Raw genomic sequence first — 21,113 nt, forward strand, 5'->3', positions numbered from 1 at the left:
GGGTTACTTGGGCTGAGTCCTTTAGCAATCCTTAGTTTGACCTCTGGCACAGGTATCAGCCCTCACTGCCTGTGCTCTTACAGCTGAAATTCCTGTCAGGCACCACTTTCTCCAGATACAGAGCCCAGAGCAGTGCAGATCTGACAGGTGACCCTTTCTAGACTGCACCAGAGGAGCTCAGCACCAGCCAGTCAGCACTGCTGAAGAGAGAGGGGCCAACTTGAACTGTCTTTTAACCCAACCAGTAATAACTGTTACAGGTGGAATCTAACTTTTTTACTGGTATTCCAGTTATGTTGGTGGACTTTATTAGCATCCAGTTGCTGATTAAGCAGAACAGTACTTTAGTGATGTAGAAAAAACTTCTCAAAGAGTGTTTTTCCTTCCTTTGTATTGCCATGACACTGCTGAGAGGGTCCACAACAACCCCACTGAGTTCTGGATCCTTTGGTGCAGTCAGGCTACTGCTGCTCTTTTTCTTTTCTGCACTGAAATGCCTTATAAATACCTGGGAGTGTGACACCTTTTGTAAGTCTATAAACAGACTTGCTCCTAGACTTAATTTTTCCTTGATGTTTGAAAAAAATGTCTTTTAGGGAGACAGAGTATTCTTGAATTTGTTTACTGGTTTGAAGAGCTGTTGAATTTCAAACTACTGTTTTTTGCATTTAAAGTGTAAAAATTCTCTGAGATGTTAACTCTGGCAGCAACTTCCTTGCCCTCTGGCCTTACTTTACACTGTGCACCCTTCTGTCAGGTGCTCACCTGAGTGCCTTGTGGCAGCAGTGCCAGAGTGAGGAGTGCAGTAACAGAACAGAGGAGTCAGTAACTCACCTGCTGTGAATGGCTCTGAGTTGAGAGGACAGCCCTGACCTTTAGAACTGGCTCCCTCCCACAGGCACAAGGATCTTGTACAAAACCTAAGAGCTTCTGCCAACTCTGCAGAGCCCCTTGTAGGTGACGTGGGCTTTTTTTCGGAGCACATCTAACTTGTGTGCCCTTCTTTTGAGGCATTTCCCTGCTAGTTTGCCTTCCAGCTCTCCCTGACTGCAGGGACGCATTTTTCCGAGCCAGAATGAGGTGGGCTCTGCTCACTCATCTTTTCCTTTTTCCCCTCAGGCGTTACTTAAACAAAACCTCAGAGGAGGAGCTGAGCACAGAGCGGCCTTTGCCCGAGGGCGCGGCCGACGCCGCCGCCCTGCGCCGCCGGACCCTCGCAGCCGCCGCCGAGCGGAGACTTCAGATGCAGCAGAACTCCTAGCGCTCGCTGCCCCTCCTGCCTCCTCCTCGTGAGCGACGTTGAAGAAATAAATTAAATAAAAACCCTGCGCTTTCTATACCAGCAGGAAAGTGTCTCTTCAGAGTTCAGCTGGCTGTGCTGCCGAGTGAGCTGGCTGCCTCTCTGCTGTATAAAGCATGTGGTCTAATAATGTTTGGACAGCTGACAAATTAACCTTTTTTGTAATATTTTCTATGTGACGTTGATCCTCTCCACAACAAACGGCAATTTCTAAACCACGGGCATGATTTCTGCAGCTGGCATGAGCTATGGGGCTGACTGCACAGCAGAGGCTGGGGAAGTGTGTTCTGAGGTAGCTGTGGGTGCAGGTCACAGAGTGCATGCACAGAGTGCATGTTCTGCTCCAGACGGGGGCAGTTGCTCCCAGGGAAGGAAGCTTAGAAGCTTGCAGCAAGCCCTGAGTTAGGTGAGCAGGCTCCCAGTCCCTGTTCCTTCAGCAGCCAAGGGTGTTATGTAGGGCAGCTTGAAGGGCTGGGGGAGCATCACTGGGAGGTTCTTACACTGGATGAAGTTGTCTGGCTACACAACACAGAAAAACCTGAATTCATGAATTGTGCAGCAAAGCGCTGATTCACGCTGATTCCCACATCACTGTTGCTGGGCTCTTCTGCACTGGCAGAGGTTTGGCTCTGTCCATCCCCAGGGCTGCACTTTTCCTTTGCCTTTTATGACCAGGAACAAGTGAGGGACAGAGGGGGATCCAGTGAAGAGGAGGGACCTCAGGTGAGGTTACAGTATTGCCATGAGCCGAGGGAGTCCAAAGTCAAACCTGCCTGTCCCGGGCTCCCGGCACAACAGGATGGGACGGCGTGGAGCTCGCTCAGTTATCTTGCTTTTTATTTCATTTTTAACCCCACAATCCCACCCTGAGTTTATTCAGAAAGACTGGAGGAATGGGGGCAGCTGGGCCCTTGCTGGCTGCAGCCCAACCTGCTAACCTGGATTTTCTTAAGAACTTTTGAGATCCCCTTGGCGCCGCCGCCGCTAGCTTACATAGTTGAATTTTACATGGCAGTGACTTAATTTTTAAAATTCTGAAGAGTGAGTTCTAGTTTCACCGTCCTTTAGAAGGAGCCCAGTATTATCTAGAATTGTTGGTAATTTTTTTACTGTTGGTTTTTAGGTGAAGGTGAATTTAATGAGAGGAAGTGCATTGATGTTTAGGTGAAAATAATTTATTTCAATAAAACTCTTTGGGAAGCCTTACCTTGCAATGCTATTAGTAAACCTCAGAATATTTTTTGAGATCTTTGGTTTTGCTTTCAACACAGCTGTTTTGTTTTTACTGTTAAAAAACCCCAACCAAACAAAAATAAAACCTTGATCAGTGTTGGAAATTGTTTGTAAATCTCTGTAGTGTGATTTCTCATGTTTTCTCATGGTGGGGGTGTTTCAGAGACTCAGGCTGTTTTCCTTTCTGTTCTGCCTTTTCCTGGCAGCTCCCTGAGGAGTGGACCCTGGCCACCACTGGATGGCACCTTTGCCCACAGCACCACTGCAGCATGATCTACTTGAGCCTGAAAGGCTGGTTTGTGCCCAGCAGCAGGACCAGTGGTGGCCTCTTGGCTGGCTCTGCCTCCCTGGAAAGGGAGGTCATCTGAGGAGAGAGAGGCCCGATGGACCTTCCCAGTGCCAACATACACTTCTGGTGGCTGTAAACAGCAGGGAAAAACCTTGGAAAAGTGTTGGGCAGGAGCTGCTGCTGCAGGCAGGGCTCTGCCAGGCAGCCCTCCCTGCTCGGGGCTGGGCAGGGGACACGCCATGGGGCACTGGGGACACGCCAGGGGGCACTGGGGACACGCCAGGGTGGCACTGGGGACACGCCAGGGGGCACTGGGGACACTAGGGACATGCCATAGGGCACTGGGGACATGCCATGGGGGCACTGGGGACACGCCACAGGACACTGGGGACATGCCATGGGGCACTGGGGACACGCCAGGGGGGCACTGGGGACACGCCATGGGGGCACTGGGGACACGCCAGGGTGGCACTGGGGACACGCCAGGGGGGCACTGGGGACACTAGGGACATGCCATAGGGCACTGGGGACATGCCATGGGGGCACTGGGGACACGCCACGGGGCACTGGGGACACGCCAGGGGGGCACTGGGGACACTGGGGAAATGCCATAGGGCACTGGGGACATGCCATGGGGGCACTGGGGACACGCCATGGGGGCACTGGGGACACGCCATAGGGCACTGGGGACATGCCATGGGGCACTGGGGACACGCCAGGGGGGCTCCATCCCTGGGTGGTCCCATGGGTTTGGAAGTGTTCCGTGGTGCAGGAGGGGATGTCAGCTGTGGTTCCTCACCCCAGCCCTGTGCCAGGCAGTGCCAGGCTGTGCCCAGGGGCTGGTGGCTCTCCGAGTGTCCCACCTGTGGTCACAGTGCCCAGTGCTGGCAGGGACAGGAGCTGGGCACCTGGGATGAAGGAGAGTGCAGGAAAAACCCAAACTGTGGAAAAAACCCAACCCCCCAAAAATCCAAACAAACCCTGAATTGGTTGAGCAGCAGGGAGAAAGCCTCAACTTGCTGGGAAAATCTTCCTGTATATGTTGTGGGAAAAAACTTGGATACTGTGGGATTTGTGATGTTGCCTTAAGTTAAGGACTCACCCTAGGGATTAGCTTTGCATTCCCTAAAGAAATAAAAATTCCATAAAAATATAAAAATCTTTTCTTGCCTGGGGAGGTCTTTTGGGGGGACCTTTGCTCACAGTGATGTTCTGTAGCACCAGAGAACTTCCTAAGATTCACACCCATTCTACAGTTACACCAATCCATAGTGCCCTCCTCCCTCTGCTACCAGCAGCAAATCCCCCAAAATGTGTTTTTTGGCATTTCTTCTTCCTCTCTTCGGAAGGAGGCAGGCAGGGGAAAGAAGGAGGCAGAGGCATGGGAGGGAGAGCCCGGGGTACAGACAAACATTCTCTTTATTGAGCTACACATGAATTTTTCCATTAGTCAGAGAAAGAGATTGGCAGTGTGTAATATATCACAGAAACCTCACTGATTGGTAATAGAAAGGCTTAGAAAGACCTGGCGCTTTTTATATATATATATATATAATATCTTTTTTTTAAGTTTCCTCTTTATTTATTCATTTTCTTTTGAACAGGTGTGACTGCTCTTCTTCAGCAAAGGTAACTCGTAAAAGTGAAACTGTGAAGACGTCTGGTTACTAATCAAAGTAGAAATGACGAGGGATTGGTCATGAAAACGGTGGCTTCAATGTAAACACTACATTCGATTTTTGTTGTTGTTTTTTTATTATTTTTTTAAATTATTTTTTTGTGGTTTTGTGTGTGTTTTTTAAAATTTTTAAATTATTTTCATTCTTGCTTTTTTTTTTAAAGTTTGTTTTTTAAAGATTTTTTTCCTTTTTTTTTTTCCTTTTTTCTTATTTTGCAGCACAAACATCCCCACATGAGAGAGAAAACACCATTCACTAAAGGGAGAGAGGAGTGGGGCAGGAGAGGGGGAGAGAAAAGCAGCACAAAAAAGCATTCACTGGAAAGAGTTAAAAATAAAAACAAAACGAAAACAAAAAAAAAAAATACTCTAAACAAAAAATAAAATAAAATAATATATATATATTTGTATAGCCCTCCCTGATGTCCTGGTCGGCCCTGAAGGAGGGATGAGGGGGGACTGGCTGGGGGCCGAGCTGTGCTTTTGGATACCCTGGAGAGTGAGCAGTGACTGGCAGCAGGGAGATGTTAAACCAGGAGGGAAAAAATGGGAAAAACCCTCCGGCTCCGGCTGGTGAGGGCTTCGGGAATTCAAAACATCTGACCTAAACCTCCCTGAAACCCTGGGAAGGGAGCAGGAGGAGGATGCTCCCACTGCATCCCCAACAGTCAGGGTGAAATGGGAGAAGCTCCAAAGATCTGCTTGTTGTTTCCTTTTTTAGCTGTGACGTGTGGCCGGGGGCAATTTTCAATTTTTTCCCTCTTTCTTAAAAAAAAGAAAAAAAAAAAAAAAAAAAAAAAAGAAAAAAAAAAAAAAGAAAAAAAATTTTGTTTTTGAAGGCGGCAGTGGGGCCGGGGACAGGCAGGGGCAGCCCGGCCTTGCCTATGCAGAAAAAAAAAAATCAAAATAATAACAATTTTAAAAAGCCAACTCACAATAACGAATTACAATAATCATAATTTAAAAATAGCAGCCCGTGGTCAAATAGCTGCTGTGAGGAGAAGCCCCTGCGCAGAGCGGGCCGGGCGCTGCCCTTTCCCCTTTCCCCGCCTGTCCCGGAGCTGTTGGGATGCTGGGCCGGGCAGAGCCCCCGGGATGCCCCAGCTGCGACCCTGGCCCGGAGGGAGGAGGGAGTGCAAAAAAACAAACTAAAAAGGTGGGTGTGGATTTTTATATATATATATACGTATATATATAATTTTTCCTTATGCCTTTTTATTTACCAACTCGCATGATTATGATGACATTTTTTTTTTCTCTCCTTCAATCTGTTTTTTTTTCGTTTCTTTTTTTTTTTGTTTTTTTTTTTTTGTTTTTTTTCCCCGCGCGCGTGTGTGTCTGTGTGTCTGTGTGTGGTTGCTTTGGGGTTTGTTTTTTTGTTGTCGTTGTTATTTTTATGTTTCTTTTCTCTCCTGGCGCCGGGATCGCCACCCAAGCAGTCGCTGTGCGCCGGGGGCTCAGTACAAGCCGCAGCCCCGCAGGTTGTTGGCAATGATGATGTCGGTGACGGCGTCAAAAACCACCTGGATGTTGTTCGTGTCTGTGGCACACGTCATGTGGCAGTAAATCTCCTTGTTGGGGGAGCGGTTTTTGCTCTCGAATTGTGCTTGGATGTAGGCGGCCGCATCCTCGTAGGTGTTGGGACCTGCGGGCAGAGCGGGGCTCAGGGCAGGGCCGCCCCCCGCCCCCTCCGGCCCCGCGCTGCTTGCCCGGGGCTTTCATCGCAACAGAAACAGGCAAAACGGTTTATTTTCACCCCCCCCCCCCCACCCTTCACCCTCAGCAAGGTCCATTTCCTCCCATCTCCCTCCTTTCCACCCCTATGACCCTGTTGCTCCCCCTCTGCTCCATTTTCCCCAGCACCATCACACCTAAGCCCTGCTGAGGGCTCCTCCTCCCCAGGTGTTGCTGCTCTGCCCTCTCCGCCCTCTCCTTTCCCCTGGGAAGGGCAGAACCCCCCAGCTGTGCCCACCCTGTCTCTGGGGGTGTCCCTGGGGGTGTCCCCGACACGCTCATGGCCTGGGGGCAGAGGTGGCCAGGAGAGCTGGTGGCCACCCCAGCATCCCCCCTGGACCGTGGCTGACCCTGGGGGGCTGAGCCCTCTGTGCCCCTGGGCTGGGGACACACGGCTTGGCTGCTGGCTCCTGCCTGGGGGCTCGCTTGGGAAGGTGGGCTGGAGAGGCGCCAGATGTTTGAGCCGAAAAATGTGCATTATTGCATTAAGCTGCTTAGGGCAGCAGAGAGGCCGCGCCCGCCCCTCGCGGGAAGCCACAAAGCTGAGCTACGCCCCTGAAATCGCCTTTGCCAGAGCTGCTATTATCTGGAGATTTGTTTTCCTTTCCCAGCTCGCTGGTTCCCCCGGCTCCTGGGGCAGTGGGTGGCCGAGGGAGAGGCAAGCTGGGCCGGTGTCCCCCTCCATGGGGCAGCCTGGCTGTGCCACGCAGCTGCAGGTGGGACAGTCTGGATTGTTCTGCCAGGTGGCTGTGAGAACACTGCTGGTGCCTTCAGGATGGAGAAGCCTGAATGCCTCTGTTGGAAATGCTGGTGCACTTATGCCATAGGGAATGAGTGCCATCTTGCTGGGGGACTCCTTTGTCCCCAGGGTTTGGCATCCAGGATGGATGGGTGGAACAGTTCAGAGACATCTCAGTATCTGTAGGGGATGCTGGAGTCTGAATTTAAACTGGCTTTTTTCTTTCCCTTAGAGAATTCCAAAATATCTATTCTTGCCCATCTTCTTGGTTATTTATCCTTTTCCCCAGGCCATGTTGGTTTCACTACAAAATGGATGATTCTCTTGTGGTTCCACAGATTCCTGCTGTAAAGGGAGGGGCTCTTTCCTCCCCAGCCACACCCAGTGTGAAGGCACGCCCAGGAGGATGCAGCCTGCAGGACCACGAGTCTCAGCTCCTCCTGCAGGAGCTTCCCAGGAGCCACCAGCAAACAGGATGGCTCCAGTGGTGGCCAGTCAGCTCCTGCCAAGTCTTCTTTCCACAGCTCCCTGTGCCCAGGCCCATTTCAGCTCCTCTCCATTCATCTTGACCCTCTCTGTCCCACCAGCTGCTCAGGCACCTTTACCACAAGAACTGCCTCACCCAGGACACAGCCCAGCCGTGAGAGGGGTGCTGGAGCTGCATCCCAGCTCATGAGGTGCTTTTGCACCCCCCAAAGGTGCCCTGTCCCCCTGTTCCCCTGTCCCCCAGCCCCAGCGGCGCAGAGTGGGTGTCACAGCAGCTGTGCCGTGTCAGCCCCAGGACCTACCTGTGTACTCAGGGAAGCAAATGGTCAGAGGTGACTTCTTAATCTTCTCAGCAAATAGGTCTTTCTTGTTGAGGAAGAGAATGATGGAGGTATCGATGAAGAATTTGTTGTTACAGATGGAGTCGAAGAGCATGAGAGATTCGTGCATGCGGTTCTGCAAAGGGGAGCACAGAGGGAGAAGAGGGGAGAGAGGAAGGCAAAGACAGAGAGTTAGAGGAGAGGAGAACATTTTTGTGAACTGAAATGGTTAGAAAGCAAAAAAAACCAAAAAAACTCTATAATAAGAGACAGTGGTGAATTTGAGCTTGTTACACAGGTGGAGGAAATGGGGTATTGCACTCCTCTTGGGCTGGAGGCTGCAGCTGATCCTCCCACACATCCCTGTGGGGCCACTCTGCCAAAGCAGACATTTAAAACCTCAAGAAAAAGCAGGGAAAAAGTAATGTGTTTCTCCCCTGGCTCACCAAAGGAGTAGGGAAGGGGCCCTGTTTCTCTTCAGGCATCCTTTGGAGAGCCCAGATAAAGGATGGACAGACAGCATCAGCCAGCAGCTCGGACACACTGGGCATGGGGACTGGGATGGAGGGGACTTTGGCCATCCCAGGATGGTCCTATGGATCTGCCTGGAAGGGCACTTGGCACTGAGTGGTATCATCATAGTGAGATCAGTGCCAAGGTATTGCCCAGAGATTGAGGCAGGTCCCATCCCTGGAAAAATCTTCAGCTCAGCTTTGAAAACACCTGTGGTGGCTGGGTTGCTACTAAGAAATCCCAAGGAGGTAACCTGTATGGTGTTAACCAGTCCAGGTGCCTCTGCCAGCTCATTTCCCAGCTCTCCTGAGAGTTCTGGGCTTGCAGGCTGCTCCAGGGAAACTTTAGGCTTGGAAAAGCTTTGGTAGGAGCATAATGGTAAATTTATAAAAAGCTGTAGTTTTGTTGGTTTTTTGGGATTTTTTTTTTCTATTTTTTTTTCCATTTACATGTGGACAAAACCCATAAACAGTCATATTTCCCCTATGCTACCAGAGTTTTTAAGAAGTGGAGAGCAGACAGCAGAACAGGAGGAGGTGAGGTGAGGTGAGGTTGTCCTGTGCCCCCCTGGCTGCCACAGGGCCCCACAGAGCAGGTGCTCCCATGCAGGTGCATGCACTCACTGTTAGTGTGGAGGTGCCACTGGACAGGACAGATCTGGCCCTCCAAGAGCTCCCAAGCATTTTCTCCATCATTAACTTGCTCTTAGAATCACCAGAAAGCCATTCCCTGCTGGTCCACTGACAGCTTTGGGGGACATTTCAGGAGGTCCCTGTGTCCCTTTCATTGTTTGTACCCACCTTGTTTCTACTGAACTTGCAAAGCTCCTGGTGCAAACCAGTTGTTTCCCCTCCCTGTAACCCCCTTTGGGGCTGAGCCCCCCAGTTCTATCTCAACTGCTTCAAGCTTGAATGGGGACACAGCTGCTCACAAAATCCTTGTGGAATCTCCTGGAAGGGTGTGTAAGGAGGCTCTGCAGTGGGAGGGGAACCCTCCTGCAGCAAATGTCCCACGATGTCCCCTCACAGCCCCTTTTTTGGAGGCACAGCAAAGGGGGCTCGGGGCTCGCCGGGAGAACACGTGTGCTTGCTAATGAAATGATGACCCAATTGCACATTTTGCAGTTTTCCATGAATGTTTTATTAGTGAGTCATTTTATTAGCTCCACTTCAATGGTAGCTTCTGCATGCAAAATTTAGCAGCTGTCTGATTTCATCTTGAAAGGCTTCACGATTGCACTGTCGGTTCCCTGACAAAGAGTAGCTGGGGATGCCAAGCAGGCGCTTTCCAAAGCCTTGGGACTTCAATCTGATCCTTATCTTGAAATAAAAAAAGGGGCCTTATTCATAGGGAAAGCAGAAACTGCCACAAAAGGACGTGGATCTTCTTGACTTGTGGTTGTTGTGAAACTGCTGGGTCTTGAGATTTTCATGGAGAGTATCAGGATGGGCTTTTCCTTGTTCATGTCTGGTGTTGTATATATATTTATTATATTTAAATAAAGAAGTGATGGTGTTGGTAGAAAAGCAGCCGAAATAAAAGTTCTGCCCAGGGAAATGAGAATTCCCATTCAAGTAAAATAACCCTGATGACTTCAGGGTTCTGATCACCCAGGCAGAATCTGAGAAGGATGGTGTCCTGGAGGAAGTTTTAAAAATTCCCAGTATCAGTACACAAAGCAAAATCCTTTCCCTGTCAGCCATTTGCTTTTCTCAAGGCTGGCCTGTAGCTCTGTCTGATTCATAGGATGGGACATGCAGGAATTCCTGTCTGAGGATGGGTCCAGCTGAAGCCGCATCACTGGAAGCTGATGAAGTCAAAAGGAGCAATGGTTCATTTTCCTTTGCTGAGGTTTATAGAAAATTTTCTATCGGTTTCTTCAAGTTCCTTACTTCTGTATTATGCCCCAAATAATGGAAGATCTTTAGTTTAAACATAAAAGAACAAACTGGCTCAAGCATTGTTTTAAAGGGAGGGAGGGATGCTCCATGTTTTGTGCTGCTGCAAGGAGGAGAACACAACATTTACTGAATTGAACCAGCAATGGGTCTTCTGACTCTGTGCTCACACAAAGAGACAGTGGAAAAACAAAACTTGTGACTTGTGAAAGATTTGTAACTGATGTGGTTGAGGAAACAGTTGGGCAGCAAGGATCCTCTGCTCTGCTGCTGCCTCTGGTGACCAAAGGAAGAAAAATTCCTGCCAAATACTTACATAAAATGAAGTATCTTTTGGTTATATCCTTTCCAAATTCCTTATTTCCAGGTGGATGAATCTCTGGCAGACAGCTGGTGCTTTGTGTTGTGCAAGTGTTTGTGGAGCAGCCATAAGGTTAAATAACAAGTTTGAGAAGCTGGACGCGCTCAAGTGAGACACAATAAAACCACTCTCACACTAGAAAAGAGCTGGCACTTTATTAACATTTTGTAACTAATAAATACATTACCAACAGCCAATAAATTATTACAATAACTAACGCTCTATTAAACCAATGGACAGTCACTCTTGGTACAAAATTACAGTTAATACAGTTTGGGCCATCGAACATGCAGGAGAAATGATTCAGCAGGAAACCAGCGGAAGGAAATGGAGACGGCCTCTGGCGATCCTTTGGGAAATGTGGGGAGCAGGGAGCCCAGAGTCTGGGTGATGGTCACTCTTCCCTTGTCGAGCTGAAGTGGGAAAAAAGAGGTGGGGGAATAGGGCTGAGGAGCACAAATTAGGGACTGGGCTAATTAACAGGGCCATGGCTGGTGCTTAAGCAACCCTATCTGCTTGCCCAGCACCACCAGGTTGGTCCGGCACTGGGAAAGCTGGTGAGAGTCAGGCACTGCTGAAAAGGGTGTTTTACCTGCCATGATCTCCTCTCCCCATCTGGAGCAGTGGCTTTAGCTGTGTTTGCCTGCACTGGGTCAGGACTGGGGCAGTAAGCATCCAGCCAGATCCCAGCCCCTCTGCCTCTTCTCCTGGTCTCTTCTCCCTGTGCCCACTGCACTGTCCATGGACAGAGCTGCCCTCTTGGGGAGATGAGGCTGTTTGTTGAATCCAGCTCCCTTTCCCTCTGCCTGCAGGGTGCCAGCTGGAGGCTTTGGTCTTTCACTCACTAAGGCATTGGTGTTCAAAGGTTGCACTTGCTTGTGTTTGCACACAAATAAAGATCTCACAGGCTGCTGGTTGGGGCATGAGTGCTCCTGTGCAAAGTCCCTTCCCATAGCCACATTCTCAGTGTAACTATATAGGTCATGTACCCATATCTGTCAGCATCAATTATCTTGAGCCAGTGCTGGAGCTCAGAAATGACATGGTACCCTGAAGTCTCAGGGAGCCTCAGGGTGTGTTTGCCTGCTCTTTCCTGCAGGGAGGTAGAGGCAAGACCATGGTCTCCAATTTTGTGCCACCTGGACCACGTCTCTGCTTTCTCATGTGTGCACTGGGGATGTGAGTGAGTGATGGGTGTGGGTGCTCAGGGTGATGCTCAGTAACACCATTTCCACTGGCCTTGACGTGCCCAGTGTCAGATCACTAATGAGTGTTTTAGCTTCCTTGGAAATGGTTGTGGAGTTTTTGGTGGTAAGCCTGAAAACAAGCCATGAAAACACCCAAGCACACTGAAACTAAGCTTCTCTAATTGACTTGACAGATGGTCAGCCTTCTTCCCAGGAACTCAGCAACTCTCCCGGGCGCCAGGAGACTTTGTGACCACAAAAAACTTGGGACATGTAACACAAACTAACAGTGCAGGGTTGGTCCCTTTCCCAGCACTGACTGCAAATCCCCCAGAGGCAATGTCTGCCTTGTTGAGCTGCACAGGGAGGCTGGGCACACAGGGATGTTCTGACAAAAGGGCATCTTCTACATCACATTCTGACCTCTTGGAGACTGCACTCCTGGACTGAGAACAAGGTCTGATCCCTTGCAGACATGCACTTGGCTCATGCCATGACAGATTAAACCCACCAGATCTGTTTTAACAAGCATTAAAGACTGCCTTCATTAATACTCTTAGTGTCCTGTAAAACAAAACTGTGTCAATAGAGGAGGCACAGCAGGCTCCTCCTGAGGCTGCAGGGACAGGCTGGCCAGCCATCCAGGAAAGCTGGCTGGAGGCAAGAAGCTAATTCCAGTCCCAGAGTCCTGAGAGATGCAGTTGGAAGTGCCAGTGGCAGTCCCAGGAGTGTGTCAGTGGCTGTCCCAGGAGTGTCAGTGCCAGTCCCAGGAGTGTCAGTGGGCAGTCCCAGGAGTGTCAGTGGCAGTCCCAGGAGTGTGTCAGTGGCAGTCCCAGGAGTGTGTCAATGGGCAGTCCCAGGAGTGTGTCAGTGGCAGTCCCAGGAGTGTGTCAATGGGCAGTCCCAGGAGTGTGCCAGTGGCAGTCCCAGGAGTGTCAGTGGCAGTCCCAGGAGTGTCAGTGCCAGTCCCAGGAGTGTGTCAGTGCCAGTCCCAGGAGTGTCAGTGGGCAGTCCCAGGAGTGTGTCAATGGGCAGTCCCAGGAGTGTCAGTGGCAGTCCCAGGAGTGTCAGTGGCAGTCCCAGGAGTGTGTCAGTGGCAGTCCCAGGAGTGTGTCAGTGGCAGTCCCAGGAGTGTCAGTGCCAGTCCCAGGAGTGTCAGTGGCAGTCCCAGGAGTGTCAGTGGCAGTTCCAGGAGTGTGTCAGTGGCAGTCCAGGAGTGTCAGTGGCAGTCCCAGGAGTGTCAGTGGCAGTCCCAGGAGTGTGTCAGTGGCAGTCCCAGGAGTGTCAGTGCCAGTCCCAGGAGTGTCAGTGCCAGTCCCAGGAGTGCCAGTGGCAGTCCCAGGAGTGTCAGTGGCAGTCCCAGGAGTGTGTCAATGGGCAGTCCCAGGAGTGTCAGTGGCAGTCCCAGGAGTGTCAGTGCCAATCCCAGGAGTGTCAGTGGGCAGTCCCAGGAGTGTCAGTGCCAGTCCCAGGAGTGTCAGTGGCTGTCCCAGGAGTGTGTCAATGGGCAGTCCCAGGAGTGTCAGTGGCAGTCCCAGGAGTGTCAGTGGCAGTCCCAGGAGTGTGTCAGTGGCAGTCCCAGGAGTGTGTCAGTGGCAGTCCCAGGAGTGTCAGTGGCAGTCCCAGGAGTGTGTCAATGGGCAGTCCCAGGAGTGTGTCAATGGGCAGTCCCAGGAGTGTCAGTGGCAGTCCCAGGAGTGTCAGTGCCAGTCCCAGGAGTGTGTCAGTGCCAGTCCCAGGAGTGTGTCAGTGGCAGTCCCAGGAGTGTCAGTGCCAGTCCCAGGAGTGTCAGTGCCAGTCCCAGGAGTGTGTCAGTGCCAGTCCCAGGAGTGTGTCAGTGGCAGTCCCAGGAGTGTCAGTGCCAGTCCCAGGAGTGTCAGTGGCAGTCCCAGGAGTGTGTCAGTGGCAGTCCCAGGAGTGTCAGTGGCAGTCCAGGAGTGGCTGTGCAGGGAGCAGGGCAGCAGGGGTGTCTCGGGGCAGGGCAGGTGGCCGCTCCGCTGTCCGCCCCGCCGCGCTCCTCAGCCCGAGAGAGCCAGCCCGAGTGCCACTGTCTGCAGGGCTGGGACCTGCCTGCCAGCCTGGGGCTGCTTCAGTGTGTGCTTGCCCAGTGCCTGGTTATTGCTCGTTCTCCCAGCCAGCCCAGCCACCACTCCCTGCCGTGGCTCTGCAGCTCAGCCCAGCAGCGCTGCAAGGCTTTGCCTGTAGGGATTTCTCTGCTCCATTGAAATTGTTGTTTAAATAAAGAAGCTATTTTCATTTTTGTGGTCTCATGGCTCCACAACTGACCCTCTCATTGACTATGAAGCAAGTGACAGGGAGCTTCCTTGTTTCTTTTTGCTGCTATCTGAAGTTGCTAATGCTCCTTTCAATCCTGACACCCCTTCAGATGCTTCTGTTGCTGAACAGTGACCTGAGTCGTTAAAAACTTTCTGCGTCCCAAATAGGGCTTTTAAAAACATTTTTTTCTTTCTTTTTTTTTTTTTTTTTTTTTTTTTTTTTTTTCATTTGCAAATTTCCACATGAGCTTTGAAAGGCAGCAGGGTGTATACATAGCTGTTTGAATTTTGTGCTTTTAAAATTTATCCTCTATGCCCTGGTAGGATTTCTGATGCAGCTGTACCAGTTGCAATATCCCTGCTATGTGGAGACTGCAAATGAAACACAGCTCTGGATTCAGAGCATGGCAATTGCAAAGCACAAGGGGCTGTTAAGAAAAGGCTTTTGAAAGCAGGCAATGTATTTCAAGGTACTTTTTAGGCAACTGCTGCAAGAATTGCTGGTGTTTAGAAAAAGCATGGGGCAAAAGGTTGCTTGTGGAAGGCACATCTGTCAGGAAGGGCTTTGGAGGATGCAGAAGCCAGCAGTGAGTAATAATTTGGCAGGCGTTCTGGAGACACAAATCTATACATGGCCATCCAGGGGGAGAGATAGTAGTGTTTAACACTGGAAGCATTTCATCTTCCAAAGGCTGTTTCCAGCATTTGTCAGTGAATCCTCATGACACTCGTGTGAGGGAGGGAATGTCAGCAGCAGCAGCTGAGACGAAGCTTTAGACACACAATATGCCAAAGAAAATGAAAGAAGAGGCTCTGTGTGGCAACATTTCTTCTGCTTTTTCTCCCTTTTCTCCCCATGGGGCTCCAGCTGTTGATGGTCAGCACTGTGCCAGGGACCTGCTGGAGCTGCAGAGGGGGCTTGGACCCCCCAGCTGGCAAAGCTGGGAATGGGTTACCTGAATCCAGCCTGGAGAGTGGTAAAGTGCACTGAGCCAGCACTGGTCACTTGACTGCATTTGGCAGTTTGGAGTTGAGTTAATTTAAATTGTCTTTACCAAAAATATTCCTGTGCTTTATGCTGGGAGCTCACAAAGCCTTGGTGTGGTGCTGCCTTCCCTGGGAACAGCTTCTGTTACTTATTTGCTTGGATAAAACATCATTCACAGCAAGGGAAGGGGTGAGAAAGAAAATCTCCAAAACTCCAGTGCTTCTGATCCAAGTCTTCTTACACAGCTTAATACAAGACCTGCATCCCTGCCAGCACCAGCCATCTACTCCGGGTCCAGTGGTTATACAGGTGAAATCCCAAATGTAACCAATGTGTGGTTTTTCTGCCCTGGGTTTGACACAACACCTATGTGGATGCTGGGTGCTACTGCTGGGGCTCAGGCAGATGTGTGGGTGGGCTGTGGCATGAGGAGCTCCTGGTTTTGCTGGCCAGCTCTTTGCAGGAGCCAATGTCATTGGAGGCATTTCAAGGCTGAGCTGGTGAAGGGAAATGTGGCTGCTTGTGCCAGAGCAGGGAGGCAGGGAGTTGTGCTATTGCTGTTAGTGCCCAGCAGAGCAGCAGCAGGCCCTTGCTGTACTATAGTAAATTCATCATGTAATGCTCTCTGGGGGTTACTGGCAGTTACCTGCCATGCTGGGCTGTAGCTGCTTGGATGGGTGACAGGCACCTCGTTTTCCTCTGCTTGCCTCAGAGTGCTCACATCCCTGCTGGGGATTTGTCACAAACACTGTCCTGGCAGAGCACAGCCCCTGATTGTGACTCTCCCCTGGCTCTCAGGTGCTCTTCTCTTCCCATCCTCTCTGCTATCTCAATTTGCCTCATATCCACTCTGCAGCTTCTCTGCCAAAACATTCCCTAAGCCTCTCCCACTGTCCTCTCCCTCCTGTGCCACCATCCGTGTTCTGTCACTGCCTCCTGCACACTGAGGCTCACCTGGCCCCTCTCCTTTGGGCTGTGCTGCTCTGGGCTGCTCTCACACCATCCCTCCTAAATGGGCACAGTGAGAAGAGATATTGTCCCTCTCAACCACAGCCCTGAAAAGACCTTCTGAGACCTGAAAGCCACTCCTAGATCAGGCCCCCAAGAGAGGACAGCTGAACTTGTGGCAGCCTGCAAAGATTTGTGTTTGTCTAAGAGAGACAGAGAAGAGGCAGGGATTAAACTGCCCACCTGCCCCCAGGTGAGGTGGGCCCTGAGTGGGACCTCTGAGGTGGCTGCCTCAGTCAGACAACAAAAAAGACTTTGGGGTGCACTTCTGAGAGTCCCTCCATGTCCACAGAGGTGACACCCCACCTCTCACATTCGCTTCTGCCTTTGACTCAGCAGCACCCAGAGTTCTTGGTGGTGGCCACATGTACCTCATCCTACCTCCATTTGTCCTTTGAGCCCCCAGTTTTGCTGTGCTAGGTGCTACCCTCGCCCTTCCCACTTCTCTCCCCTGCTCTTCCTTCTTCCTTTCCTTGCACTTTTCCTTCCTACTCCATCACTTGACTCAAATCAGCTCCCTGAGCTCTCCTTTGCCAGTGTTAACCACCCATCTCAATACAGATGCTGTAAAGAGATGCCCTGACTGGGGACACCAGCCCTGGAGCTGTGTCTCTGGGATGCTCAGGCAGGAGGTACACAGGAAAGCCACTGCCTTGTTCTCAGCCAAGGGGGCTCAGAGCACAAGGCTGGGCTTCTCAAGGGGTTTAGATGCCCAAGGGGCAATGAAGGGCCACGAGGTTCTTGCACACTTTGCAGCCACCCAAGCATGGGGAGGTTTCCCAAAGCACCTTTCCCTATTTCAGGCACTTCAAGGCCAGACTCTGTTAGAAGAAGCCAGAGCTAAATATTTTTCATGCACCCCAGCATTTCAAGGCTGAAGTTTGGAAAGTGATGGTGCATGTGTGCAGGAGCATCACCTCTGCTGAATCACTAAGGTTGGGAGGTGCTGTGGGAAAGGTCCCCAGGCTGGATTCCTTGTCAGGATGCCACTGAGTGTGGAGTCTCCATCAGGACACCATTCCCAGGGCATCTTCACTGCCTGCACTCCAGGGGTCCCAGCCCAGTGACCCATGGCCTCCATGGAGGGGTTACAGCAACCACTAGATAAATTTTATCATTAATTTTGAAAATCTTGAGGTAAAACTGCTACCAGTAATGAATGCTTTTAGACAAGGCTTAGTAGGCTTTGTTACTGTGTCCCTGTTACTCAGACACCAGCAAAACTCAGTATGGCTGTTTTACTTGTTCAAAAAGCTGGAAAAAAGGAGAATGTACAAATCCAAGCTATGGTGGCTGCATTCAACACCAAACCCTCCAGCTTTGGGTCAGAACTGGAGCTGTAAGGTACTCTCAAAATGATCAGGTTGTATTTATCACTTCCCAAAGGAATAGTGTTAAAAAAAAAAGAGGCAAATAATCAGGAGAATTAACAATATCCCTTAATTTTCAAGAAAAAAAAAAAAAGTTTTGGTTCCAAATTACACTGTTCCTGACCAGTATTTTAAGGCTTTGATTTTTTCTCTCTTTAAAACTGAAGTATTTTTGTCTTTTGGCAGTTGAAATGCACTTTGTGGGAAATGCGTTAGCTCCCTGCACAACACTGTGAATTGGAACGGAGGAGCAGAACGGGGCAGCGAGGGAATGAACCAAAAACCAGCCAAAATAAAACAAAACGGGTCTGGGGAAAGCAGAACTTGCTGCAGAGTTTTCTGGGACAGGAGGAGGGAATTATGTGTTTCTTCCTTGTCATCTTCCGAGGAGGAGAAGGCAAGGGGGGGGAGCTGCCCGTGGTCCGAGCGGGTCAGTAGAGTCCGCAGCCGCGCAGGTTGTTGGCGATGATGACATCCGTGACGGCGTCGAACACGAACTGGATGTTGTTGGTGTCGGTGGCACAGGTGATGTGGGTGTAGATCTCCTTGTTGGCAGACTTGTTCTTGCTCTCATACTGGCTCTGGATGTACGCCACTGCCTCGGTGAAGGCGTTGGGGCCTGCAGGGGAGCAGGGAAAGGGGTTAAAGCGTCCCTGTGAATCCCCAGCTGCAAACACCTGGAGCGGGGACTGGGCAGCTGCTGCAGCACAGGTGCCCTCCCTCCATCTCAGGGATGGACTCTGCTACCAGCCAGGAGTGCTGCCAGGCAGGAGATGCTCCCTGACTGTCAGCTCAGCTGTATTTTTATTCTGAGTTGCTGTTTATAGAGATGAAATGGATGGGGGAGCTGAGTGTTAAACAGGCTGTGATGGAAGAAATTCCACATCGTGGTGACAAAAAGGGAAGAAACCTGCCAGAAATGCAGTAAGTGTTTGACCTAGGGAAAAGGCTTAGCTGTTCTCCCTTTTTAGATCTTTTTTGATTAAAGCTTCAGTTTTTGATGGAGGAGTTAACATGAATTGAGGGCAGTATTGGTGGCTGTGCCCTCCTTTCTCTAAATCATTGAGAGAAAGGGACATGAAAAGATCCAGCCTCTGTTCCAGAGAAAAATGGGTTTTTGTCAAAAAAATACCCCAAAACCCAACAAAAAGACTGATACAGAATGTCCCTTTTTTTTTTTTTCAGGAATTAGGATTGCAGTACTCTCTGCTACAGCCATGCCTAAAATCACACTGAGAGGAGTTTCTTGTTTTGATATATAGAGATGCCTGTGCCAAACCTCATTAATCCTCAAATTTTGTGCTAAAAAAAGCTTAGAAGGAGTAATGCAAATGAGTAGATCCTTTCTCCTCTGGCCAGCTCTGACCCTGATCACACACATGGCTCCACTTGGGCACCTCCTTAAGGCTGATGAAGGCTCTGGCTGGCCTGGAGTGCAGCTCCCAGCACTGCCAGGCCCTGCCTGACCCCCAAAAGGCTCTACAACAGTAACACTGCTACTGCCTTGGGGTCCCTTTCTCTCCATGATGCTTCACTGATGGGAAATGATGTTATTTGCTAGAGAGAAGCTTGCTGGGGCTGGAGATGTGCTGTGGTGGAAGGCAGCTGCTCTAGGAAAACCCACCTGCACACAAATGTACTGCTGATTGAAGACAGGTTAATGAAGACTTGAGAAAAAGGGTGAAGTAAGAGAAGGAAAGTTTTTTCTGGGAGCAGATTCTTCCATGAAGAGCTGTATAGAGAATCAGTTCCACATGCTGAGCACAACCAGGAGGGTGTTTTATGAACAGGAAGTTGGTTGTTCAAAGACATGAGGATTTAGATGCTTGATTCTGTCTAGGAGAGCAGAGAATCACTAATGCCAGCTTGGTTTAAATCAAGCCATGGATTCTGCTGCTGCTTCACTAAGTATTGTGGATTAGTTAAAAGCATGTATGAATTAAGGGGATGGAAACAGTGCTCCAGCAAACAGCAGGCAAATTTGTGAATGCAGTCTTCTAATAATTCCCTGTCAGCAGAATTAATGGACATCAGAAATTTCATTTCATTAAAAGCATTTTGTAGAACCTACTTGTGATGTTGAAAGTCTGCTTTTTCAGTTTATAGGCTTTTATCAAATAATTCTTTTTAACTCCAGGGCAACATTCTAATAATGTTGCTTTTTCATGAGGCCACAAAGATTTCATCCTGTGGGCTGTGGCCAGCAAAGCAGGCTGAAGTGTGTGCTTGGGGCTGAAGCCTGGGCTGAATATTAGCAGAGCTAACTCATAACAGCTTTGCTGAACACCTGGGGGTGAGAGAATTCACCTCAGATCCTTGTTGGATCAGTAAAAGGACTTTCAGCAGTCAGACCTCCTGCCCTCTCTGATGGCACAAGAGGGACAGGAGATCTGTTCAGGGTCTCTGGCACTGTGAGAACTCCCAGCTTCCAGAAAAGCATCTTGAAGGAATTTAGAGCACCTTTGGGGAAGATTGGCTTGGTTCACTTGCAGCTGAAGTGCTCCAGACAGAAGCTTTGCTTTCCTCTCTTTAAGCAGCCAAGAGCTTAGCTCCATGTGTATGAATATCTGCCTCCCCCACTGAACTTCCCTCTTGGGCTGGGATAGCTTGGGAAGGAATATGTAAAATGACATTCCTTCTTGTTCTAGTCTCTCTGACATCAGGGGTTCAGTAAGGATGTTATTTCAGACTGAACTTTCTGGGAAACATTAGTGAAGATCTACAAAACCAGGTGCACAAAATATGATCAGGAAGGAGTGAGAGGTGAAGGTTTGCTTCACTGAGAAAAGGGAAGAGGACACGACAGAAACCATCCAGTACACAGAAGCACTGCTATAAAGAAGATGGTGATGAGCTGCTCTACAAGCCATCCAAAAGCAGCAATCTAATTTGCAACCAGGAAAATTTGGGGTAGGCATCATTGTGAGCTCAGCTGTAAAGACTGAAATTTCCATGATTAGATCTTTTCAGACAAATGTGTTGGGAATATGTTGGTTCTGTCTGGACCAAGCAGATGACGGGATGGCTGAAATGTGCTGGTAGTGACAAAAACCAAAATCTTCCCCAGAGAGGAAGCCTGCAGATGTTCTGAATTCAGCTGCAGTTATTCAGCTCCATGGCCACACACCATTCAGCCCAAAGCAGCAATGAGGGATCACTTTTGTCTATTCACAGTGAAAAATCAGAGTGCTCAGAGATAAGAAGCTCTGGTTAATAATTTGTTGGCCTGCCCAGAACTGTGACACTCCTGGTGCTCCTGGTTCACAACTGTGTTTCCTGACAAAGAGATTGGCTTTTCTGTCTGTTGCCTTGATTCATCTGGATGTCTCCGGTGAGTTTAAATAATTCATGACGATAAAAGTTTATTTTTGTGCCATCTCAGAATGGTAATGAGGGTTTGTGGAAACTGGTGAGATGCAGAGGGAAGCAGCAGGGTGCAGCTATAGCCTTTGCATGGGTGATGTACTCCCATCATTAGCAGGTCAGATGCCAGGCAGGCTCAGGAGCAGGGGCTTCTTGCACACTGCCCATCCCAGAGCTCCTGCTCTCAACTCAGGGTCACCAAGGCCTTCTTCTCCCCAGCCAAGCTCAGGGCATGGCTCACTGTGGCTCTCCTCTGCCTGCACCATGGGTTAAGAGGTGTGGGAAGATCAGAATATGATTTTTCTACCTGCATTTAACTGGAAATTAACTGGACCTTTCATGTCCAGATGCTTGATGTCAGCAAACCTGA

The 21,113-nt window shown here is 49.9% G+C and overlaps 2 protein-coding genes across 3 annotated transcripts in view; one reads left to right on the forward strand and one right to left on the reverse strand.

Annotated features, from left to right (window-relative positions):
* Positions 1-2,641, forward strand: part of AMFR (autocrine motility factor receptor) — a 28,400-nt gene extending 25,759 nt beyond the window's left edge. Inside the window, exon 14 of the mRNA XM_079315780.1 lies at positions 1,120-2,641. Coding sequence (XP_079171906.1) covers positions 1,120-1,261 — 142 coding nt within the window. The 3' untranslated portion in view covers positions 1,262-2,641. The remainder of the gene's footprint in view (positions 1-1,119) is intronic.
* A 3,002-nt stretch (positions 2,642-5,643) lies between these two features.
* Positions 5,644-21,113, reverse strand: part of GNAO1 (G protein subunit alpha o1) — a 140,196-nt gene continuing 124,726 nt past the window's right edge. The window contains exons 7-8 of one of the 2 annotated variants that reach the window (XM_079315794.1): positions 7,762-7,915; positions 5,644-6,145 (exon numbers count right to left, since the gene is read on the reverse strand). In XM_079315794.1, the coding sequence (XP_079171920.1) occupies positions 5,958-6,145; positions 7,762-7,915 (342 nt within the window). In that variant the 3' untranslated portion in view covers positions 5,644-5,957. Of the gene's footprint in view, positions 6,146-7,761; positions 7,916-17,779; positions 18,000-21,113 lie in introns of those variants that run through there. The other variant, XM_079315793.1, reaches the window with a different exon arrangement.

The sequence above is a fragment of the Erithacus rubecula genome (genome assembly GCF_903797595.1).
Source record: "Erithacus rubecula genome assembly, chromosome: 12".
Lineage (NCBI taxonomy): Eukaryota > Metazoa > Chordata > Aves > Passeriformes > Muscicapidae > Erithacus > Erithacus rubecula.